The sequence below is a fragment of the Eptesicus fuscus genome, chromosome 16, assembly GCF_027574615.1.
Source record: "Eptesicus fuscus isolate TK198812 chromosome 16, DD_ASM_mEF_20220401, whole genome shotgun sequence".
NCBI classification, from domain to species: Eukaryota; Metazoa; Chordata; class Mammalia; order Chiroptera; family Vespertilionidae; genus Eptesicus; species Eptesicus fuscus.
Window position 1 is genome coordinate 54,251,575 of NC_072488.1, and position 24,516 is coordinate 54,276,090.

Below are 24,516 nucleotides of genomic sequence, written 5' to 3' on the forward strand. Positions count from 1 at the left end.
TGGGATTCCAAGCCGTGGCCCACGGGGCTCAGCTGGTTGGGCATCATCCGTTCACTGAAAGGTGGCCAGTTCAATTCCCGGTCAAGGCACATGCCTGGGTTGCGGGCTCGATCCCCAGTAGGAGGCATGTAGGAAGCAGCCAATTAAACCTCTCCCTCTCTCTCTCTAAAAGAAAAATCAATAAAAATTCTTAAAAAAATTTTTTTAAATGGATTCCTCGTTCGGTAGGCCCTCTTTCTCACTGTTTACTTTTTCTGTGGGCCACTTCAGCTGTGCCTGTGGCTTCCATTTGTCACTTTAAGGGCTGTGACTCCCAACTTAATCCCAGACTTGTCTAAATTCTCGAATTTAGAGCCTACTGCCTATTTGACATATTTTGGGTGTCCTAAAGTCAACTCAAACTCAGTGTTCAGATCTGAGCTTGTGAGTTTTCTCCTCATACTTGGCCCCTTTCCAGTGGTTTCCATGTAGGTGAAGGGTTCCACCATTCATCCAGTTATGTAAGCTAAAATGATCCTTCCACCCTCAGTTTCCTTGTCTAATCCGTTACCAACTCCTATCGATTTTACTTTGTGTTTCTTGAGTTTTCCATTTTCATTCTTTGCCAATGTCTACTCTAAGCTAGGGTTGGCATAGTCCAGGGCTAATCAGGAGAGAAAAACTAAAAATTTTATCAGGGGAAATAGAAGTTCAAGGATTGTGAACTATACTGGGATTGGAGTACACATGCACATGCTGCTTTCAGGTGCGCACACCAAAGCCCTTTCCTCCTCGAGTGTCAGTCTCCTCCCTGACAAAGCTTCAGTGCCAGCTGAAGGAGAAATCTAAAGGGCCCAAATCCTCCACAAAGCAGCCAAAAAGGGTGGATTTGGAGCTGAGAGGCACTAAATTGATACTTGGCACAGTCTACCTCTGATGACTCAGCTTCCATATGCCCTCTGACACACATTGAACTCCATACACAGACAACAAAAAACCCCATCATTTCTGCCTAACAAAAGCAGCTACCCTTCTTACAAGTGAGCAAGTTTCATGCATTTGTTGATGGCTATAGTGGTTATTCCTCAGACCCAGTCAGTCCCACTGAATATTCTATTACCTAGAGACAGTTGTAAAGTTAACTTCCAACAAATTTTATATAAAATAAAAATGGGGCCTTCCTTCTCCCGCTCCCGCCCGCCGCCCGCTCGTCCTTGGCGTCCTGCTCCCCGACCCTCCTGAGCCCCCGCACGCCGCCCGCCGCTGGTCATGTCAGGATGGAGATCCGGCAGCACGAGTGGCTCGCGGCCTCCCCCCACAAGGGCTTTGAGCAGATGCGGCTCAAGAGCCGCCCCAAGGAGCCCTCGTCCAGCCTGACCCGGGTGGGCGCGAACTTCTACAGCAGCGTCAAGCAGCAGGACTACAGCGCCAGCGTCTGGCTCCGCAGGAAGGACAAGCTGGAGCACTTTCCTAACCATTAACAATGCAAGGAGAGAAAACAAGATGGCGGCATAGGTTAAACACCTAACCTACAGCCTGGCACAACAATTTCAAAAATGCAACTAAAAGTCAAAACGGACATCATCCAGAACCACAGGAAAGCTGGTTGACTGAAATGCCCACAACTAGAAGGAAAGAGAAAACCACAAGGAAAATCAGAGGAGCCGTAAAAGCCTGAGGTATGGAGACATGGGCGGAGACACGAGCACGTGCGCGTGTGGGGAGGACGGAGCCGAAGAGGAAGGGGCGGCTGACGGCCTGGCCAGCGCTCTCTAGCAGGAAGGAGATAAAAGCTCCAGTTTGCGCTGAACCCCAGCTCCGACTGCACTGAACCCCAGTTCCGGGCGAGACCCTGGGAAGCCAGGCTCATACTGGGGGAATCTGGGCTGTAAGGCGGAAATGCAGAGAAGCGGCGAAAGGCAGAGCACCAGAGGCGCGCACGGGAATGCGCGCAGAGGATGGTCTGTTGACTGTGCCGCTGAATTGCCCTGGTGGGAAGGAGACAAAAGTGCCAGACTGCGCTGAGCCCCAGTTCTGACTACACTGAAACCCAGTTCCGGGCGAGAATCTGGGAATCCAGATTCATTGGGGGAGAGACTAGACTGTTTGGCGGCGGGCGAAACTCCAGGGCGCTTTTCTCTCAGAGGTGTTTGCAGGGAGTACAGAGGGACACTGAGACATAGGAACCTCATAGGGCGGGGCTGACAGGAAGCCAAGGCTGTAGGCTCCACCCTGAAACTCCGCCCCATCCAAGCTGAGCACAGAGGCTTATACAATTTTGCAAGTCTAGTTGAATAAGGCTGTCTCCCGGCGTAGACACAGCTGATCCTCACAGCCAATTGGACTGGAGGTCAAATCCTCCCAGTGTACCAACAGCAATCAAGGCTTAACAACACCAAGACTTTGCACTCAGCCCACAAAGTGGGGTATCAAGAGCGACCACCTAGGGAGATTGGGGAAGCTGAGGCTATAGGGAGGCAGCCAAAAGGTGAAGACACCGAAGCAGGTAGGTCACGAATAGAAGGGATGAAGGAAAGTAAACTAATGGACGACACAGTGTTCAGAACCACATTTATAAGGTTACTTAATCTTCTGGAGGACCAAGATGGCGGCATAGGGCAGATGCCTGATTGTTGCCTACCACAACAATTTTGAAACTACAACTGGAAAACAGAGTAGACACCATCCAGAACAATGGCCGGAGGAATTGCTGAGAAGGAATTGACCGATGGGAGTTGGGATCGGGAAGACGAGGCCCCGCTGGGTCCTGGATCCAGGTGCGCTCACCCAGCGACTGGTCGCCGCTGCAGACCCGAGTGCCGCCGCAGTGACCTCGGACCAGCCCGCCACCGTGCACTGGGCGCACTGGAGCTTCGCCGAGCCCGCCGCCCAGCGAGTTCCGTGGCAGCCGCCCCGGAGCTTTGAGAAAATGGCCGAAGGAATTGCTGAGAGGGAATTGACCGACAGGAATTGGGATCAAGAAGATGAAACCCGCCGAAACCGGTTTGGCTCAGTGGATAGAGCGTCGGCCTGCGGACTCAAAGGTCCCGGGTTCGATTCCGGTCAAGGGCATGTACCTTGGTTGCGGGCACATCCCCAGTAGGAGGTGTGCAGGAGGCAGCTGGTCGATGTTTCTCTCTCATCGATGTTTCTAACTCTCTATCCCTCTCTCTTCCTCTCTGTAAAAAATCAATAAAATATATTTAAAAAAAAAAAAAAAAGAAGATGAAGCCCCGCTGGGTCCCGGTTCCAGGTGAGGCCGCGCCCCTGGATCCGGGTGAGGCTGGGTCCCGGGTCCTGGTGAGGCCGCGCCCCCCTGGGTCTGGGCGAGGCCGTGCGCCCCTGGGTCTGGGAGAGGCCATGCGCCCCAGGGTCCGGGTGAGGCCACGCGCCCCTGGGTCCGGGTGAAGCTGGATCCTGGGTCCAGGTGAGGCCGTGCGCCCCTGGATCCGGGTGAGGCTGGGTCCCGGGTCCGGGTGAGGCCGCGCCCCTGGTTCCGGGAGAGGCCACACACCCCTGGGTCCGGGTGAAGCTGGATCCTGGGTCCGGGTGAGGCCGTGTGCCCCTGGATCCGGGTGAGGCTGAGTCCTGGGTCCGGGTGAGTCCACGCCCTTGGGTCCGGGCGAGGCCGCATGCCCCTGGGTCCGGGTGTAGCTGGATCCCGGGTCCGGGTGAGGCCGTGCACCCCTGGATCTGGGTGAGGATGGGTCCTGGGTCCAGGTGAGGCCGCGCGCCCCCGTGTCCGGGTGAGGCTGTGCGCCCCTGGGTCCGGGAGAGGCCACGCACCCCGGGGTCCGGGTGAGGCCACGCGCCCCTGGGTCCAGGTGAAGCTGGATCCCGGGTCCGGGTGAGGCCGTGCCCCCTGGATCCGGGTGAGGCTGGGTCCTGGGTGCAGGTGAGGCCGCGCCCCTGGGTTCAGGAGAAGCCACGATCCCCTGGGTCCGGGTGAGGCCACGCGCCCCTGGGTCCAGGTGTAGCTGGATCCTGGGTCCGGGTGAGGCCGTGCGCCCCTGGATCCGGGTGAGGCTGGGTCCCGGGTCCGGGTGAGGCCACGCCCCTGGGTCCGGGCGAGGCCGCATGCCCCTGGGTCCGGGTGTAGCTGGATCCCGGGTCCGGGTGAGGCCGTGCGCCCCTGGATCCGGGTGAGGCTGGGTCCCGGGTCTGGGTGAGGCCGTGCACCCCTGGATCCGGGTGAGGCTGGGTCCCGGGTCCGGGTGAGGCCGCGCCCCTGGGTCCGGGAGAGGCCACGCACCCCTGGGTCCGGGTGAAGCTGGATCCCGGGTCCGGGTGAGGCCGTGCGCCCCTGGATCCGGGTGAGGCTGGGTCCCGGGTCTGAGTGAGGCCACGCCCTTGGGTCCGGGAGAGGCCACATGCCCCTGGGTCCGGGTGAAGCTGGATCCCGGGTCCGGGTGAGGCCATGCACCCCTGGATCTGGGTGAGGCTGGGTCCCGGGTCCAGGTGAGGCCGCGCGCCCCCGTGTCCGGGCGCGGCTGTGCGCCCCTGGGTCCGGGAGAGGCCACGCACCCCGGGGTCCGGGTGAGGCCACGCGCCCCTGGGTCCGGGTGAAGCTGGATCCCGGGTCCAGGTGAGGCCGTGCCCCCTGGATCCGGGTGAGGCTGGGTCCTGGGTCCGGGTGAGGCCGCGCCCCTGGGTTCAGGAGAGGCCACGTGCACCTGGGTCCGGGTGAGGCCAAGCGCCCCTGGGTCCAGGTATAGCTGGATCCTGGGTCTGGGTGAGGCCGTGCGCCCCTGGATCCGGGTGAGGCTGGGTCCCGGGTCCGGGTGAGGCCACACCCTAGGGTCCGGGCGAGGCCACATGCCCCTGGGTCCGGGTGTAGCTGGATCCCGGGTCCAGGTGAGGCCGTGAGCCCCTGGATCCGGGTGAGGCTGGGTCCCGGGTCCGGGTGAGGCCACGCGCCCCTGGATCCAGGTGAGGCCGTGCCCCTGGGTCCAGGAGAGGCCACGCGCCCCTGGGTCCAGGTGAGGCTGGGTCCCGGGTCTGGGTGAGACCACGCGCCCCTGGATCCAGGTGAGGCTGGGTCCTGGGTCCGGGTGAAGCCGCGCCCCTGCATCCAGGCGAGACCAAACCAGAGGGAGTCGGACCTGCATTACCACCATTTGTCCACCATCCAGAGCTGAAAAGTCAGTGCCAACATGTACACATAAGGAACTGGTGGACATTGAAATTGGGTCTCAAAAGAACTGTTGGTCCAGAAAGAAACTTACTACAGACTGATTCATTTGCCTGTCAGCATAACTATTATTGCTCGTCTCACATTTGGTTCTTATAAGTATATTTCTAGTAACACATGATCTCACTCATCTAGGGGAAATGATGAACAACATAGTCTGATGAACAAAAACAGACCCACAAACAAGGAGGCATCGATCGGACTGTCGGGCCTCAGAGGGAGGGTAGGGGAGGGTGGGGGTAGGGGGGAGAGATCAACCAAAGGACTTGTGTGCATGCATACAAGCCTAACCAATGGTTAAGGACAACAGGGGGGTGGGGGCATCTGTGGGAAGGGGTGGGGGATGGGAATGGGGGGATGAGGACAAATATGTGACACCTTAATCAATAAAGAAATTTAAAAATAAATAAATAGATAAAATAAAAAAAAACCAAAAAAATAAAATAAAAGTGGGAAGAAGAGAATAAATGGTTAGCATATACAAGTTACCATGTATGTATAACAAGCACAGAGAAAAGAAGCGAAGTTACTTAAGAGCCCTCGTTTTGGTCACAATGATGTTACCGCTGTCACTGACCTGTCCTTTCACTACCCCTTCCATGCTTCCTCTGCTCCAAGCCTGAGCCTCACCTCCGGGCTCTTCACTTGCAGAGCGATCCAAATCTTAAGTCCCTACGGGCCTGACTCCGTAATCATCCTGCCTTTGCCCTGTAGTTTTTCCATTATCCTTTACTATTGGACATAGACCATGTTGCCTATATTGTGTAGGAGGAAACCAATTTCCCCTTGGTAATGGTCTCTGAGGGACTCCCCCCTCCACTGCATGAATCAGGAGCAGTCTTTCTGACAGGTAGATTACACCCCCTCTCCCTCAGCGTTGTTTCAGTAGCATAAGGAGCCCAAAATGTCCAGTTGGTGGTCTCATCCTATATAATAAAAGCCTAATATGCAAATCAACCAAACTGCAGAATGATCGGCGGAACAACCGGTCGCTATGATGCGCACTGACCACTAGGGGGAAGACACTCAATGCAGGAGTTGCCCCCTGGTGGTCAGTGCACTCCCACAGGGGGAGCGCTGCTCAGCAGAAGCCAGGCTCACGGCTGGCAAGCACAGTGGTGGTGGTGGGAGCCTCTCCTGCCTCCACGGCAGCGCTAAGGAGCAGCAAGCAGGTGGGCGGTAAGGAGCAGGCTTGGGCCAAAGCCGGCTGGCAGACATCCCCTGAGGGGTCCTGGACTATGAGAGGGTGCAGGCCAGGCTGAGGGACCCCCCACCCAGTGCACGAATTTCATGCACTGGGCCTCTAGTCTTCTAATATAATGGAACCATTGTTGTGTCCTCTGATGGAAGCACTCCTCCCTTGGGAACTAAGACCTCTAAACTGGCAGAGCTTAAAATTGCTGGAACAGGAAACAAAAATTTGCAAGGTTGCCTTGGCTGATGTGGCTTGGTTGGGTGTCATCCCGTGCACCAAAAGGCTGCCAGTTCTATTCCCTGTCAGGGCACATGCCCAGGTCGCAGGCTAGATCCCCAGTAGGGTGCATGCAGGAGGCAGCTGATCAATGTTTCACTCTCATATTCATGTTTCTCTCCCTCTTTCTCTCTCTCTAAAAAAAAAAAAAAAAAATCAATAAAAAAATAAAAACATCCCGGCCTGCATGGCTCAGTGGTTGAGCATCGACCTAGGAACCAGGAGGTCATGGTTCGATTCCTGGCCAGGGCACATGCCTGGGTTGCTGGCTCAATCCCTAGTAGGGGGCGTGCAGGAAGCATCCAATCTATGGTTCTCATTATAGATGTTTCTATCTCTCCCTCTTCCTCTCTGAAATCAATAAAAATATATTTTAAAAATATATAAAAATATAAAAATACATTTGCAAAGTTATCCTATCTAACACAGAGGGAATATGCTAATTGACTGCTGCACCCTCAAAGATGGTGGTGCCCACAGCCACAAGATGGCAGCGCCCAGTCCCCTCAGCCCCACCGGGGCAGCAGGCACAGCAGGGTCGGGCCTGCCCTTAGGTGGGCCTGGCCGCTCCGCGCACCTGCCTCTGGAGTCCCCCAGTCCCCTCAGCCCCCCAGCTGCCCAGGGCCGGCCCAAGGCGCAGGCAAGCCTCGGATAGCGGCTGCCCAGCCACCCAGGGCCACCTGAGGTTCAGGTAACCAGGGCCAGCTGAGGCTTGCGCTGCCGGCAGTGGCAGCAGCAGAGGTGTGATGGGCGTCACCTTCCCCTGATCGCCGGGTTGCCTGCCTCTAAGGGCTCCCAGACTGTGAGAGGGGGCAGGCCGGGCTGAGGGACTCCCCCCTCCACTGCATGAATTTTCATGTATCGGGCCTCTAGTTAATTATAATTGAGTAGCCACTTCAACATCCACCCATTTTCTAGACCCATGTATTTTGGCTGTGGGGGAGAGAGCACCAGAGAATGGTCTCTGAGTCAAAGCATAAACTGCATCCTGTAAAACAAGCACCAAATGGTATGGTAGCTGAGTTTTCAGTAAGTCGTTCCACCATGCAGTTAGGCTAGCTGCTTCCGGGTGGTGGTGTATGTATATATTCTATGAAATATCTGTGTTCCATCTGAATGTCCACCCAAAGGCACCCGTTGCAGAGAAGACTCTTAATAATTAGGTGTATACTCCAGAGGCATGCTCTGTGGATGTCAGCCAGCAGCCTCTTGCTTCAGCCACCCCCAGGGCTTGCTCAGTGAGCTCATGAGCCATGGTGGCGGGGCCAGAGGCTATGCATGGGCTTTCCTTTCCCCTGACCTGAGCATATGCACTTATTCAAGGAGTCCATCTATAGAGTCTTTTTTCTAGTCTTACAATCCTGTTCCTTCTGAATCCCCGACCATCAGCCAAACCATTGGCAACTTCAGGCCATCTTACACTCCAAATATAGTGAACAACCAATATACTGCTTGAAGTTATGCCCACTAGATGGCTTTCCTTCACCACTGTCCTTCAGTGTCACCCTGAGTGGGGATGAAGGGCTGCAGCTGTCCCCTTGCAGGTTGCACTCCATATTGTACAGATCCATCGATAAAGCTGGCCTAAGTTTTGTCTTCCTTGGTCAACTAGTGTTAAAGGGCCCCCAGGAGGCAATGCAACAGGAGCTGGTATCAAAGAATGTGAGCCACCTGCTCAAGTATCTTGCTTGTGCCTCTTGGACCTTCCTGAGCTTGGTCTTGATGTGCTAGTCCCACTTGATAGATTGCGGCTGCACATGCCCAACATTATGACTAGAGTCAGACAACGGTCAGTTCATGAGGGGAGGCTCAGGCTGCACGGTCACCTGATGTCCCGTGGTTAGGTGAGCAGTCTCTAACATGACCCAGTAGCTGGCCAGAAACTGTTTCTCCAAAGGAGAATGAGTATCTGTAGAAGAGGGCCTAGACTTGCTGCAAAATCCCGGAGTTCTGCACTGGGATTCTCCTGTTGGTCCTATTGCCAGAGGCTCCACACAGCATTCCTGTGTGCCATGGACATGTCATAATATCACTGGATCTCCTGGAGCATAAGGCCTAAGCCACCCACTGTGCAGCTTAACTTGCTGTGGAACGTTCTCTTGTCCTGGTCTCCCCTTGAAACTATCAGCTTTACAGCTATGAGTCTGTAGTTGTGTCGGAGTAGCATGCTCAAACGTGGTATATGTTGTCTCCCGAAGCCAAAAAAGCCTAGTAAACATTGTGCCTTTTTATATTTTTGGACCTGCCTGAGCAGGCGGGGCAGGCGGAAGGTGGTGGTGGGGGATGGTGGGTCCTGTAACTTGTCTTGCACTGTGGAGGGGATGTTATGATATAATCTAGACCATTGATCCCCAGGAACTTCTCTGAATTGTTTTGGGATTAAATCCTACCCTCTTGTTCGCTTATGTCTTACTAAGGTATCTAAAGTACTTGGTACTCCCTGCACATCAGATCCCATCATCATCATGTCATCAATGTAGTAGACTAGTGTGATATTTTGTGGGTCGTCAAGACGATCAAGATGTCCGTGGACTGTATTATGGTGGAGAATGGGAGAATTCACATTGTCCTGCAGCAACACTATGAAGGAATACTGCTGGCCCTGCCAGGTAGAAACAAACTACTTCTGCTGATCTTTATAAATTGTCAGGGAAAAAGGCTTTAGCTGCGTGCTACGTGCCAGGCCCCTGTAGTCAAGGTGCTACAGCTCGGGCAACAGCGTCAGTTGGCGTCACCGTGTGACTGAGTTTATGGTTGTCGGAAGTCATTCTCCAAAATCCTCGTGACCTCTGCACAGGCCCCCTGCCACTGTCATTCTAGTCTAAGCTGTTGCCAGTTTCCATTTACAATGGTTTCCTAACAGGTAGCCCCACATTCCCTTGTCCCCTCCCTCCAGTTCATTCACTTTAGCCAGAGTAATCTTTTAAAACACAAATCTAACCAAGACACTCTCCACTCCCTGATCTCCCGCTGAAGACACTACTTTGGCTGGTAGGATAAAGACTGGAACCCTTAGTCTCTCTAGCCTCCCCTCCCAGGAGTTTCTCCTCGTCCTCCACCCCAGGCTCACTGTCCTATTGCTCAGATGTTCACAGGACGCAGGCCTTTATGCCCTCTCTGCCTCTGCTAGGGATGCTCTCTCTCTCTCCCTTTTAACTCCTGCTCGTTCACCTCTCTGACCTCGCATATCTGCTCGGTACCATGTGTATTTCTAATCGATGGTACTTATCACGCTGAAGTATTCCATTTTTCTTTTTATGTGAGTCTATGATTAATGACTGTCTCCCTAATCAGACTCTCAGTTCCAAAAGGACAGACTGGAACGGCTTCTTTCATGCCCAGCCCTAGGGAAATGCGTGGCACCTGGGGGCCAGTCACGAACGCTCATTGAGCAAATGGTGCCATGCTAAGCCTGTGCTCTCTGTCTCCTTCTTTTGCACAAATGGTTTTGTCTCTTTACGCTCTCCCAAGGTGTTGCTGAGCACAGAGCTGACGGTCACATCCTGTATGCAGTAGCTTGAGGTCCTCCGTGGATGACATATGACTTGCTTCCATCACTGCTGTCCGAGCCAGAGGCCTGGCTCGCATGTCCTCACAGCTGTGATCCCAGCATCTGCTTCCTCCTGGAGATCTCGGGCTCTGGCCAGTCCGAACCACAGATGCGAAGGAAGTGAGATCCTGCTTTCTTAGTCAGAAGTCACAAAGCAAAAGATTCATATGGGGAAACCTATCCTAAATTAAAAGACATATGAGAGGGGAAAATTTGCAGCCTATAGGACATTAAATGAATGAATACACTCAGTATATTTTTACTGGTAAAACAATGAAAACTCTCCAATGGAAAACCGGGCAAGACACCCACACACGCATTTCATAAAAGAGGAAACATAAATGGCCAATAAATGTAAAAATGTTTACTTAGTAAACAAAGAAATGAAAATGAGAACAACCAGAGGGTTCATGTTTGTATTGTAGACTAGCGAAGATTCGAAAGCTGCTAATACTCAGGTTGGTGAGAGTAGAGAAGAGGCCTTGCTTGCTGTTGGTAGAGAAGATGGTATGGTGCACACAGAGGGCAGTTTGGTAAAACAGCCCATACGGAAAGTAAAGATGTGCACAGTTTTTGTCCCCAGATTTCATGTGTTGGAATCGATCAGATATTGGTAATTGATAATAGTTGTTTAAAAATGAAAGTTTGTATCAAGAAAAAAAACAGTTTATATCATGAGCCAATTAGCTATGATTATGGATATCTATATTGACCTGGAAGGGTTATTTTTATTATTATTTTTAAATAACATAAGCTTTTTTAAAATCCTCACCCGAGGATATGTTTATTGATTTGAGAAAGAGAGAGAGAGAAGAGAGAGAGAGAGAGAGACATCTATGTGAAAGAGAAACATCGATTGGTTGCCTCCCCTACATGTTTCAACTGGGGATTGAACCTGCAACCTAGGTATGTGCCCTGACCAGGAATCGAACTCACAACCTTTTGGTGTATGGGATGACATTCCAACCAACTGAGCCACCAAGCCAGGGCTGGACAGGTTATTTTTATTTATTACTATTACTGTTATTATTATTATTATTATTACTAGTAGCCCATTTGCAGGAAAAATCCTGCAAGCGGCCGCTGTGGCCGCATCCGCTGCCGCTGCCAACGCCGCTGTTGTGGCTGCTGCGCCTGCACCCGCGGGCCGCTGCTGCCCACCCCGCTCTGCCCCGCTCCGCCCCACTCCGCCCTGCCCCACCCTGCTCCGCCCGGGCTTTCCCTCTGGCAGCCATCTTGCTTTCCGCTTTTCCTCCATCTTCCTTCTAAGTTGTCTTCAGTCTTCACTCCTCCCTCAGCGTATGCAAATTAACCGCCATCTTTGTTGGGTAATGTGCATACCCGCCGTGATTGGCTGGTGGGCGTGGCTTTGGCTGGTGGGCGTGGCTTGGGCATAGCGAAAGTGCGGCAATTTGCATATTTATTTTATTAGGTAGGATTATGTGTTAATCCTCACCTGAGGATATTTTTTTCATTGCTTTTCAGAGAGAGTAGAAAGGAGAGGGGCGGGGGGAGAGAGAGAGAGAGAAACATTGATGTGAGAGAGACACATCGATTGGATGCCTCTTGCATGTGTACCAACTGGGGGTGGGGAGTGAATCGCAACCCTGGTATGACCCATTGACTGGGAATTGAACCCATGACTCTTCCATTCCCAGGCTGACATTCCAACCACTGGGGAACACTGGCCAGGGCTGGACAGGTATTTTTAAATGAACAGAGCTGTTTATAAAGCAGCATACATAGGATGTTCCCATTTTTAAAAAATCCGTTTACCTATTTTTGTGTATGTGCAGAGAAAAGTTTGGAATGATCTATAATGTTACCATGATTGTGTTGTGGATTTTAAACCTCAGTCATTAACCAGGGGACATAAATGCTACTGTCTTTATTTCTCTGTAACTGAACTAGTTAATTTTGGCTCCTAAGCCCCTAAGCTTCCTATTTCCATTTGAAAATAACTCAGCCTCTTATTGTTTAATGTTCAGCCCCTACTGAATCCTCCTTTCCTCTCCTGGGAGTGATGTACAGATTGCCCTGCTGTGGGGAGAGGAGCCCGTGACACACCTTGTCTGTGGGTCTCCATCCAGTTATCACTCATCTGGTCCGATCTCCACCTTCTTGTGCCCGAATTGGCTTCACATGTCTGACTTCTGCTCCCCTCAAGGTCTGCGAATTGTCAGCGCCTTGTCCCCAGTCATGGGTCCTTGTGGGCCCACCATTTTGTTCAGAGCCGATTCTGACAGCCTCTTGGGCCTGGGTGTGGCTGCCTTCCTGTCACTCGGGGGCACCCTCTGGGGAGGGCCTCAGGTGTGTCGCCTAGGCCCCTCCTAAGGCCATCTCTTCACTCTCTCTCATGTGTTGGAGCCAGGCTTCTCCAAGGAACTGAGTTCTCTCGCACCGCACCCCGAAAGTGAAAGGGCCCCTCTGCTCCTGGCCCTACCTCCTCCTGGGCCTTTTGCCCGGCCTTGCTGGCTGGGTGGTCACCGTCACCTATGAATGCCTCCCTCCTTCAGGGTTGGGTTCATCTTCCCAATCAAGCTTTCAAAACCATCTCCAGCACTCTTCTTTAAGGGACCTTGGTCTTGCCATCGACAGACTGGCTTTCAAGACAACAGTGTGCTATCGATTTACGAAAGTCTACTTAAAAGGTTAAGTGCAGGGGCGGAGGATGTGTGTGTCCAGAAGGCCCGCCTCGGTGCTTGCGTGGCGGAGGGGTGTGGGAATGCATTGACAAGTACACATCCTGCTCTAGTGCGCTCCTGGGACGGGGGATTGTGGGTGAGTTCCGCTCATGTTTGCTCTGCAGTTTCTGAATTTTCTACAACAAACATGTATTTCTTTTATAATAGAAAATACAATGACAAAAATTCTTTTGTAAATAAATGGACACTTCCAGGCATTTGGGTCTTTAGTGCTAAAGGCCTACTTATTTGTTTTACATTTTATTTAAAATATATTTTTATTTCAGAGAGGAAGGGAGAGGGAGAGATAGGAACATCAATGATGAGAGAGAATCATTGATTGGCTGCCTCCAGCAACCCCCTACTGGGGATCGAGCCCGCAACCCGGGCATGTGCCCTTGACTGGAATTGAACCCAAGACCCTTCAGTCCACAGGCCGATGCTCTATCCACTGAGCCAAACCAGCCAGGGCTACTCATTTGTTTTCCTGTATATTTCGAATTTTTGGTGCCCTAAGACCTCACCTCACCACAGTGAGTGGACTCTGGGAGAGAGGAGGTCAGAGGGGCCGGGCTGGAAGTAGTGATAAGAGGGAGACTGGTATGGCATCAGCTTCATCAAGGAAGGGAGTGAGGCCGTGGCTTCCGCGGCATCTTAAAGGACAGTGTCTTTTTCTTTTTAGTACAAGGAGAAAGGGCGGGGTTAGCATTGTTACAGGCAGTGATGGCGAACCTCTGACACGCGTGTCAGTGCCATTTCTGATGACACGCGGCCGCTGAGGTGGCCGCATGCCGAGGATGAAACATTTATGTTATTTAAACTATAAATATCACGAAATAATGTTTTTTCCTCAAAGTGACACACTACCCGAGTTATGCTCAGTTTTTTGGCGAAGTTTGACACACCAAGCTCAAAAGGTTGCCCATCACTGGTTACAGGCATTGCATTACATAGGAACCGATCCTTAGCATGCACACCACAACTGAGCTTGGAGGAGCGAAATCATAGCAGAAATCGAATCAACTTGGAATTTCAAATAACAGTTGCCAGTTCGCCTTACAAAAAGATAAAAAAGAAAACCCCTTTTACATCTTAAGCAGCAGAACATCTCAGCTATGAAGGTTTGCCCAGTCACCTTCCCATCATGCTTGAGTCCTTGACCATGCTAGAGATGACCTGATTTAAAAAAAAAAAAAGCTTGAAGATTTCATGTCTATCTGTTATGGCACTTTATGTTCCCATTTTTATTCTTCTGAATTTTGAATTCTGTGAAAGTGTTAGCAAAATAATTGAAAAAGCTAGTGTCGTGCATACGTAGAGATGGGGGTGGGCGGGGCCCAGCTTCTATCCCGCTGTCCTCTGGAGCTGGGGAGGGGCCGTGCAGCTGGCGCATTCACCTTGGCCCAGCCCCGCGGGGTCCGTGGGACCTGGGCTGGCTCGGTGGCGGTGGCGTGGGAAGGCTGGTCTGTACTGGACTGGAGCCCCTCATCCTCCGAAGACGCTCCCTGGCCGTGCCTCCCACCCAGAGAGGGTGGGCAAGACCGACAGAGGACTGAGGGTACAGGCTGCAGGCTCGTGGTCCACCAGCTTAAAGTCCTTTTGAGGAAAGGAGGTGGGCGTGGGAGTGAAGGCTTCTCTTTAGTGAGGGGGGGCCTGAAGGGGGGCCCTAGGGTCCTGGAGACACCTGATGGCTCCCCCTAGCGGAGGAGAATGAGGGCCAGCGTATCCTTGCTGGGGACCTGTGGCCGGGCTGATGGTAGAGTTGGGACCAGAGCTGAGGCCTCCTGTCCCAACACACTGCTCTTCCTGTTTCAGCAGGAATGGTTGGCCCAGCTCCTCCCGGTGCGGGGAGACCTGGGCACTGGGGAAAGGCGGCGGCCCTAGTTGGCCCGGGTCCCGCTGCTGTCACTAACCCGGTCCCTGTGGGGTAGGTCTGAGTCGGGGCAGACATCTCCCCATGTGCTCCCACCGCCTCCCTCAGGGGCTTTGGTTGGAGAAGGTGTGAGGAGCAGGGCTTCCCCCTCAGATGGAAGAGTAGACCGGGAGTGAGCTCCAGGAGGGCCAGGGGCTCCCTGCTTTGCCTACACTTCCAGCCCTTGCCCCCGAAAGGGGCCTGGCTCCAGGGCACACTGCATTTTCAGAAAGTGAGTGAAGGTATGAATAAGTGGCCACTGTGTTAGGGGCTGGCTCTGAGCAGAATTGTAAAGTGGACCAAGTTTGCTCTCAGGGGACTTCAAGTCCACTGTTGTGTCTGTCCCTCCCAGGGCCACTTTCCTGCCCGAGGCCCCTGGTCACAGAGGTGCATGTGACCCACCCGTCCATCCTAAGGGGGTGCCACCTCTGACTTAGACGATGACGTCAGAGAGAGGGAAAGGAGTCTCGGGAGGGAGGGCCCGTGACGGTGGACTTCCTGTCAACATTTTGGGCAGCTAAGTCTGACTTCCCCTCCGTGTCAGGAGAGGTCAGCCTTGGTCTGAATGCACCAAACCCTGAAGACCAGGGAGCCCAGGCTGAGCTCTGGGGGCCCTCAGGAGTCTTGCAAGAGCTGTGGCCTGTGAGGAGGGGGACTGGGGAGCAGAGCCCCCTCCTGGTGGGTGCAGGACCCATCCCTCTCCCTCCCTGAGGTGGGGCCTGGACTCACCTGGCACAGCTTTGAGTTCTCGTCAGAAGAGGGAATCCGGGATACACTGGAGAGGACTGAGCTTGGCCGCACACACCCCCAGGGCCTGCGCAGGGACAGCACTGGGCCTCAGGCCTCGCTCCCCATGCCCTATCCCAGCTCTGAGGGGGACCGAGGCTCCTTCCGAAGTGGTGGCTCTCCCTCCACCTGCCCCCGGGGTGCTCTTCGTGTGACCTCTCAGGCCACTTCTGAGCCACAGGGGGGCCTTGGGGCTTTAGAGCCAGAGGAAGTGGGATGATGCTTGTCCCAGGACACTTTCCACCCCCCACCAAACATACACGGCTCCACGAACACCCCATCCCATAATGCACGTCAAACCATACTCCTACTCCTTTAAGCTGCCCCCTCCCTTCTCAGATTCCTCCTTTTTTCATTCTTTCATGGCTCTTTCTTGAACCCTCTGAGCCTGCCTTTTCTATAATTAAAAGGGGCAGGGGATGGCTGCTCTGGACCCAGGGTGTAGGGTCTCTGAGGATCATGGGCCAGAGACGGTGGGGGGCTCTGGGAGCTGAGGAAGCCCTAGGGCCACCTGGGAGGGGAGGGCACACCTGGCAGGTGGTGCGGGCATCCCAGCCCCTGGACATCAGGCTCTGCAGCTGCACCGAGTGCTGTTCCACAAACTGCTCACACTGAGGAAGGAGAAAGACACGGTGTGGGTGAGCCCAGGTCCTGCGGGGCGCTCCTGCCTTGCCGTCTGGCCTCTCCATTTATCTGGGTCACTCCAGGGCTCCCTCTGACCCCATGGAGGTCCAGGCATCAGACCCTTAAGCAGCTGGCAGGGGCTGAGATTAGGTTTCCGTGGGGGAAACCCAGGCAGAGGGTCAGAATCCTAGCCACCACCATTCCCTCCCCCAAGATTTCAGTTCTTGAGGAACTCTTCCAGCTCCTCTGGTCCTAGAGATGCGATGTGGTGTGCATTGATTGGTTGCCTCCTGCACATGTCCTGGCCAGGGCCTGATGGAACCTGCAACCCAGGTAGCTGCCCTTGACCAGGAATTGAACCTGTGATCCTTCAGTCCGAGGGCCTAACCACTGAGAAAACCAGCCAGGGTGGGATGTCTCCTTTTGTAGGTGGGTTTGTCCCCAGGGAATCATACTGGGAGGAGGGATGGGGCTGGGACAGGCGGATGGTGGAGAGAAGGCCAGGCCCCCTCCTGCGCCAGCCGGCCCTGGCGTTACTCATCTCCTGATGGATAACCGGCCTCACACTTCATCCACGGGGGAGGCCTGCTGGTCCTCCGAGCCACGCCCTTGGACTGAGGCCATTCCTGACCACAGCAGGCTTCGCCCTATTACAGTCCCATCATTGTTCGGCCCACAGCCTGTCCTCTCTGAGCTCCTCAACCGCCGGGGTCTGGCCCACTCTGTGCATCTCTCGCTGGGAAGCCTTTGCTGGCTCAACCCCCTCCCTCGGGCAGGCCCTCGCCCGAGTCCCGTTGCCTGCCCCGCACCTTCTGCCTGTCCAGCCAGAAGCGGAGGCAGGCCTGGCGCATTGCCTGAGGCACGGCCTGCTGGCTGCTGTTCCCTGCCTGGGTGGTCACGAACTCGCAGAAGCGGCACTTGGGGTCTTGCTGTAGCCATTCTCCCGGCAGGAACCCCAGGGGTGTGAGACCTGGACAGGAAACAGTCAAAGGCGCCCTGCAGAGGTGTTCAGTGCCTGTCCTCTCTGGGGCAGTGCAGGGGGGCCAGAGAGGGAGGGGTCCTGCAGGGCTGGGGGAGGGGGACGAGAGGGGGCAGTGGCAGGGCTGGGGCAGCAGGCTCACCTGGGCCAGCGCCGTCCTCGCTGGAGCACCGGAGGGCGAGGCCGCAGACCACCTGGGGCAGCACGCGGCCCAGCAGCACGTCCAACAGGATGACAGTGTAGCGCTCGGCCAGGCACTGGCAGATGCCGCCCGCCACCAGGGGTACCACGTGGCACACCTGAGCCACAGCCGGGGCCAGTACACCCTGGGGAGGGGCCGAGAGAGGGTGGGGTGGAACCTTCTCTTGCAAGATGTACTCCATGCTGGGACCCGCTGGGCACCTTGTAGACATTCCCTTGTTCCCTTCGGGGAACTATTATGCTGTTTACAGATTAGGACGCTGAGCATCGCAGCGTCCAGGGCACTTGCTCAGAGTCAGTGGGTGAACACAGGAACCGGGCCGTGGACCCAGCTCTGACTAACGACTGAAATTGCTGAAAGGTCACAGCCAGCCCAGAGGTGTGGGCGCCACCAAGGTCACACGGCAGCTGGAGGGGAGGTGGCCCGCCCCCGTGCCTTCTCCCTCCTGACCCACAGTACTCTGTGGCTCCTGGAGCCAGGATGTCCCAGGTTGCAGGAGCCCCGGGAGAAGCCAGGAGTTCCCCACGGATCGCAATTTCAAACACAAGTCTGAGCCGAGGGGCCGGGCGGAGGCCGCGAGAACGCTGGCTCGTGCCTCACTCCTTCATTCACTCGACCCGTGCATGTAAACTTTACAGGTAAAGGACCTGCACGCCACAAGTGGGTCTCGGCCCTGCTCCTGCGGCAGCCCCTGCTGGGAGTAGGCACAGGGAAGTGTATGGGTGTCATACCTTCCAAATGCGTACATGTCACCGCATGCACCCGCCTGCTTGCATGGGAGCCCACACTTGGCCTCCCGACGATCCAGTCCTGTCAGAGGCCGGCCCATCCACTTGTGCGCGGGGCTGCACCCTCCCCCACTTCACCAGGGCCTCACCCCGCACTGTCCTCTCTCCTTCCTCGTGACATCTCCCACCTGCCCACCAATTGGTCTCATTGGCATGTGAGCAGGCTAACGTAGCCTCCGGCATTAGAAAGCCTCACCCATCTCTGCTCCCCTTCCCAGAAAGACGCCTTGAAGAGCTGTCCCTACTGGCTGCTCCCACATCTTCCCCCCATTCTCCTGGAGCCCACTCCACGTGGGCTTCTGTCCCCGCGACTCCTCCAAAACCTCTCAAGGTCACAGCAACTTCTGTGGCCAATTCCCTGGCCACGTCTTGTCTTGCTCTCCCAGCAGCTTTCAGCCCAGGTGACCACTCCCTCCTTCTCCAAATGCCTTCTTCTTTTGGCTTCCATGACATCACACCATGGTCCCTCCCCCGCCCCCCCCCTTAGCCTGCCCTCCTCCCCACCACTTCACTGACTGTCCCTCCTCAGGCTCTTTTGCTGGCATTTGCCTTTGCTTGACTGAGACCCCTCCTCCACTCTGTCCCTGGATGATCCACCTCGTTCCCTTGGATGTGAATCTCACCCATAGTCAGCGGCCCTCAGCTTGATGTCTCTGACCTGACCCTTCGCCTAAAGCAGCGGTCGGCAAACTCATTAGTCAACAGAGCCAAATATCAACAGTACAACGATTGAAATTTCTTTTGAGAGCCAAATTTTTTAAACTTAAACTTCTTTTAACGCCACCTCTTCAAAATAGACTCGCCCAGGCCATAGTATTTTGTGGAAGAGCCACACTCATGGGGCCAAAGAGCCGCATGTGGCTCGCGAGCCGCGGTTTGCCGACCTCTGGCCTAAAGCTTGGGTACTCGGCTGCTTGCTTGAAATACCCTCTTGCGTGCCACACAGGCATCTCGAACTTAACATGGGCAGAAAAGAACTTATTTTTCTGCCCAAGTTTCTTCTCAAGTTTATCCATCTCAGCTGGTGGCCTAAGACCTGGTTGCTCAAGCCAAAGTCCACAGAGTCATCATTGGTTCCTCTTCTGTCCTCACTCGCCAAGTCCCGTTCACCACCAAGTCCCGCTGAGCCGACCTCCCAAACATAGCCTCAGTCTGCCCTCCTAGTTCCATCTTCTCTCATTTCCGTTTCTGCAGTAATCGAATTATTTTCTTTGCTTTCATCCTTGCCTCTCATCTGCCCAATGCATGCTTCAAGGAGCAGGAGAGTGGTCTTCCTAGAGTATAAATCCGGTCATAGCATCCCCTGCTTGAAGGCCCTCACCAGCTCTAAATTGCATGCAGAGTGAAATCCAGTGTTTCTTAACTTGGCTTAGACCTTCCCACGTGGCCCGGCTGTGCCTACCCCTCTGCTCCCTTCTCCGGTCACTTCCCCCGCCTGCCCAGTGGAGCCGCACTGGCTCCCCTCAAGCTTGCCATACCGTTCTTGACTGAGGCCCTTTGTTCTCAGGCCTTGTTGACCTCTAGGTCTCAGCTTAATGGCCACCTCTTCAGAGACTCCCTGACCAGCCAGCCTAACCCTCGTTCTCGCATCGCTGCCCATCACCTCCCTCTTTAAATATTTTTTTGGCTGGACTGGTCAATAATCCGAGCTGCCCTTCACTTGACCCTGGGGACCCACCCACCCCGCCAGCCACCCACAGCCAGAACAACCCAGCTGGTGGCCAGCAGACCTGGGTTTCCCAAACGGGTCTCCTAGGTTCCAGAGTCCTGCAGCTGTGAGAGGTCGCCGGGCCCTGATTTGGGTCTCTAAGAGGGCGGCCTGGCACTCGGTGTAAATGTCAATAAGGAAAGCCGAGTGTGGAGGTGACCCGGGAGTCACTTTCTGCAGGCTCTTTCCCAGGATGGACCCGCTGCCACAGCTCCTCGCTCCGAGGACTGGGGAGGGTGGCAATGGACAGCCGTGGGCCCAGCCCCTCCTGGAAGGTCCTACCACGGCTGGGAACACAGGCTGGGCTCCTGGCCCCAGCAGGTGCGTCCTCAGCCCGGAGCCTTGGTCCCAGAGTCCCCTGCTCAGAGTCTGACCCTTGCCACCTCCTCGCTCACTGGCCTGCATCCGAAACGTGCAAGCTGCCCCGACCCTGGCCCGGACACCTGCCCACAGTTGCCCGTCCTGTGTGAAATCTTGGAATGGAAATGCTGACATGCAAGCAGCCTGTTTGGGATTGGGCTGAGGCTTTGTGGAGAGCAGTGGAGGAATGTAGCTTGGGGTCTGCTCAGGGGCTTACCCAACGAGTGGAGAGCTGCTCACCTCAGCTGTTTAATTCTCTGCTCCGAGCCTATCACTTTCTGAAAAAAAATCTCTCCACCACAACGCAAAGCAGGGACCTTGTCTGCTGTGAGCCCTCGGCCACCTGGGAATGGGGAGCGGGCAGAGCTCTCCCCACTTGGGCCCCATTTCAGGGCAGGACAGCCCGGGCAGTGGCCACCCCAGGTCTGGAAGATTCCCGGTTGGCACAGGTAGGGAGGGGGGCCCATCTGTGGAAGCTCTCCTTTTGAAACACGAAAGCCCCTGTTCTACAGAGACCTCTGGGGTTCCCTCCCCGTCAGGCGCTGGGCTGCGGGAGGACAAGACTGGGTCCCGCCCCTTTCTGTGCCGTGACACTGCCCAGTGCCGGCCTGGTGCGGAGACGGGCCTAACATCAGTTAAGTGAGCTCTGGGCCTGGCACCTCCTGGGCCTGAGCCTGAGCTCTCCTCCTGACTTACAGTCCGGCCCTGATGGACGTGTGAGGAGGGGTGTGAGGAGGCGGGGAAGGTGGGGCTGTGCGGGCCTCACCTTGGGAACCACCGCTTGCACCCGCTTGATCAAAGTCCTGCAGAGCCAGCAGATGGGGAGAGGGAGGGGGAACGTCTGCTCAGCGAGATCCTAGCGGAGAGAATGGCGTGGAAGTTGGGCCGGGCACTGGGCTGGGCATCGGAGAAGGCACCCTTCAGGCATCCTCTTTTCTACCCCTCCTGCCTCAGGCGCTGCCTGAGCTGCTCATTTCCCTCCCGTTCTGCCCCCACCCAGAGCCCAAGGGCTCACAGGCCTGGCTGTGCCCCAGCTCCCTGGATGGCCACCTATCTGGTGTAAGGGGTCACCAGCGCGGGGCCGTCCTCACCTGCGTCTGCGGCAGTGCCTGGCGGGCCCCCGGCAGCGCGGGGAGGACCAGTGCGGCCAGCAGGGGGTCCGGCAGCTCTGGCTCCTGCCCTGGCTCTGGACGCCCCGGTCCGCACAAGCCCAAGTGCTTGCAGATGGCCCTCGGGTTCTAGGGAACAACGGAGGGCGAGAGGTTAAGGTGGGGGAGGGAACCCATTCCTGCCAGGCTGGCTCTAGCCTCAGGGACTAGGGCCACTGTCTTTGGGCCTGGACAGGGGAGGGGGAGCAGGCTGGCTGGGGTTAGGGTTAGAGCTCTGCGGTGGTGTGGGGCAGGGGAGGGTGGGGGTGGGGGAGGGAGGGGCGACATAAGGGGGAGATGGGGCCATGTGGGAACTTCGGGGCAGGTGCCTGGGAATGTGTGTGAATGAGCGTGAGCATGTATGTTTGCGAGAATGAATGAGTGTATGTGCGTGAGCGTGTTTGTATGTGTGAGTGTGTAACGGGTGGGTTTTGTGTGAGATTGAGTGTGTGTGTGAGTGTGTGACTGGGCCTGTGTTTGTGTGAGGGCATGAGGGTGTGTGTGGGGTTTGTAAATGTGTGAACCCTCTGCGTACAGCTGAGCAGATGGGACAGTGAGCTGGGCACCTGGCTGAGGGGCATTGTGTTTCCTGGGCAGGTGGGCAGGGTCTGTGTGGTGTGTGTGGTGGGTGGGGTCCTGTGTGGGCATCTCTGGGCGGGTGGGCAGGGTCTGTGTGTGGTGTGTGTGGTGGGTGGGGTGTGTGTGGTGTGTGTGGTGGGTGGGGTGTGTGTGGTGGGTGGGGTGTGTGTGGTGGGTGGGGTGCTGTGTGGCATCTCTGGGAGAGTGGGCAGGGTCTGTGTGTGGTGTGTGTGGCAGGTGGGGTGTGTGTGGCGGGTGGGGTACTGTGTGGGCATCTCTGGGCGTGTGGGCAGGGTCTGTGTGTGGCTGGTGGGGTGTGTGTGGTGTGTGTGGGCCAGGTGGGCAGGCCTGTGTATGTGTGTGGTGTGTGTGGTGGGTGGGGTGCTGTGTGGCATCTCTAGGCGGGTGGGCAGGGTCTATGTGTGGTGTGTGTGGTGTGTGTGGCGCGTGTGGTGTGTGTGGTGTGTGTGGTGTGTGTGGTGTGTGTGGCGGGTGTGGTGTGTGTGGCGGGTGGGGTACTGTGTGGGCATCTCTGGGCGGGTGGGCAGGGTCTGTGTGTGGCGGGTGGGGTGTGTGTGGTGTGTGGGGTGTGTGTGGCAGGTGGGGTGTGTGTGGTGGGTGGGGTACTGTGTGTGGGCATCTCTGGGCGGGTGGCAGGGTCTGTGTGTGGCAGGTGGGGTGTGTGTGGTGTGTGTGGCGGGTGGGGTGTGTGTGGTGTGTGGGGTGTGTGTGGCAGGTGGGGTGCTGTGTGGGCATCCCTGGGCGGGTGGGCAGGGTCTGTGTGTGGCGGGTGGGGTGTGTGTGGTGTGTGGGGTGTGTGTGGCGGGTGGGGTGCTGTGTGGGCATCCCTGGGCGGGTGGGCAGGGTCTGTGTGTGGCGGGTGGGGTGTGTGTGGTGTGTGGGGTGTGTGTGGCAGGTGGGGTGCTGTGTGGGATCCCTGGGCGGGTGGGCGGCGGGGGGCAGCCCTCACGATCTGGCTCTGGAAGTAGTCGAAGACCAGCGGGAAGTAGGTGTCGAGCACTTGGCGGCACTTGGGCACCAGCAGCTTCAAGGGCAGGACGTCGCACTCCTGCTCCAGGGACTTCCGCATCGTGTCCTGGGAGCAGGCGGGAGCCACAGGGGAGAGAGGGGACAGTCAGCCGGCCTCCCCGCGGCCAGCCTCTGCACGCAGGCGCCACGGCAGGCGGGCCTCCCTCTCCTCAGGCACCGGAGCTGGCGCCTGCCGAGGAGTTCAGTAGTCGGCCCCGTCCCCCCCAGGAACAACCACCTCTGGCTGAGCTCCTCCCAGAGCCCTCTCCTGGCCAGCAGGGGCCGGGAGCCCCAGGCAACCGCAGGGCTCACCCTCTAAGAGGCGAACCTCTTCTTCCTGCCCTGTCCCCACCGATTGGCCCCCAACCTTCATCCAGGGTCTGGGCCTTATCACCTGGAAAATGGCCTCCTTGGTCATCTTGGTGAGGATGAGGACGATGTCACTGCATTCCTGGCACAGGTCATCCTGGGGACGGGGACCCCAAGGTGGGGACATGAGTGAGGGGCATGCCCCCAGCTCAAGTAGGTGAGGCTCTTTCAGGCAGAGGATGACAGGCAACTACCCACCATCGAATCCCACCCCATTCATCCACCCCATCCCATCCCATCCCATCCCATCCCATCCCATCCCATCCCCCCCTAACCCACCCCCTATGGGGGCACCAATCCCCCAAACTTATCCAGAGTCTACCCAGCACCCTCCCTCCAGACCGCCAGCCCCGTGCGCCCTTGGGTGGTACTCACGGGCTCCGCGTGCCCCCAGACCTCCTGCAGGCAGTGCCCCAGTGCTCGGCACTGCAGTGCTTGCTCCAGGCTTTGGCACCAAAACTCGGGGCCCCGGGCACAGGCCAGGGAGGAGGTGGCCCCTGCAGCTTCTGTTTGGGGCCAGAGCAACCTTGGGATCCAAGCCACACCTGGCACCCTAACCTCGCCAACCTCCAAGCCCAGTTTTATTGGTGACGCTTGGCCGTTAAACGCGCTGGAGTCAGGCAGCTCTGGGTTCCACCAGCCTAGAGCCCAGCAGGTGTGACGTCGGACAGGCTCTGGGGCCCCTCTGAGCCTCAGCTTCCCCATCTTTACAATGAGGGTAACACCCAGACGAGGGAAACGCCTGGCCCAGAGCCGGAGCTCAGTCAGCGGTGACGATGGCCTTGAAGCCCCTCGACCCCTGGCCCCGGCGGGGTTGGGGGGGGGGGAAGGTGAGAGAAGCTGGGAGACTCACCAGCACCTGGGCCCCACAGTGTGGGCAGCAGCAGCAGCCACAGCAGCAGGCGAGACTTGGCCATGGCACCTCCCCAGCCTGGACACTCTGCCTGAGGTGGGGCCTTATAGCTGCGGGCGGGGACGTGGGGCCAGGGCCGTGTGGGGCAGGGGTGACCTCAGTGTTTGCCTTTGTCCTGGAGGGCCCTTCAGGTGCTTTGACCCCACCTTTTCCCAGCAGCGACTCTCCTGCTTGCCCCCCTCCCCTTCCTTTCCTCCCTCCCTACCTGATGCCTGTTCCTGCTGCCTTTGCCTCCTGCTCCCAC

The 24,516-nt window shown here is 56.4% G+C and overlaps 1 protein-coding gene across 1 annotated transcript; it reads right to left on the reverse strand.

Moving 5' to 3' along the window:
• Positions 1-5,530: 5,530 nt before the first annotated feature.
• On the reverse strand, positions 5,531-24,276 carry SFTPB (surfactant protein B). The gene is made up of 11 exons (XM_054728444.1): positions 24,213-24,276; positions 23,735-23,865; positions 23,385-23,456; positions 22,932-23,057; positions 21,326-21,472; positions 21,001-21,090; positions 17,319-17,502; positions 17,007-17,167; positions 16,104-16,184; positions 15,517-15,601; positions 5,531-5,548 (listed from the first exon to the last, which is right to left on the reverse strand). The coding sequence occupies exons 1-10, from the start codon at positions 24,274-24,276 to the stop codon at positions 15,539-15,541; spliced, it is 1,119 nt and encodes a 372-aa protein (XP_054584419.1). The 3' UTR covers positions 5,531-5,548; positions 15,517-15,538.
• Positions 24,277-24,516: the final 240 nt, after the last annotated feature.

What these genes read in the sequence shown, in the direction of transcription:
- SFTPB (XM_054728444.1), bottom strand. Translation starts at nt 24,276, where the DNA reads ATGGCCAAGTCTCGCCTGCTGCTGTGGCTGCTGCTGCTGCCCACACTG. An exon ending in TCTGGGGGCACGCGGAGCCC is followed by an intron (nt 23,457 to 23,734) that starts GTGAGTACCACC and finishes CCCCGTCCCCAG; the next exon opens with GATGACCTGTGCCAGGAATG. An exon ending in ATGCCCGCACCACCTGCCAG is followed by an intron (nt 15,602 to 16,103) that starts GTGTGCCCTCCC and finishes GTCCCTGCGCAG; the next exon opens with GCCCTGGGGGTGTGTGCGGC.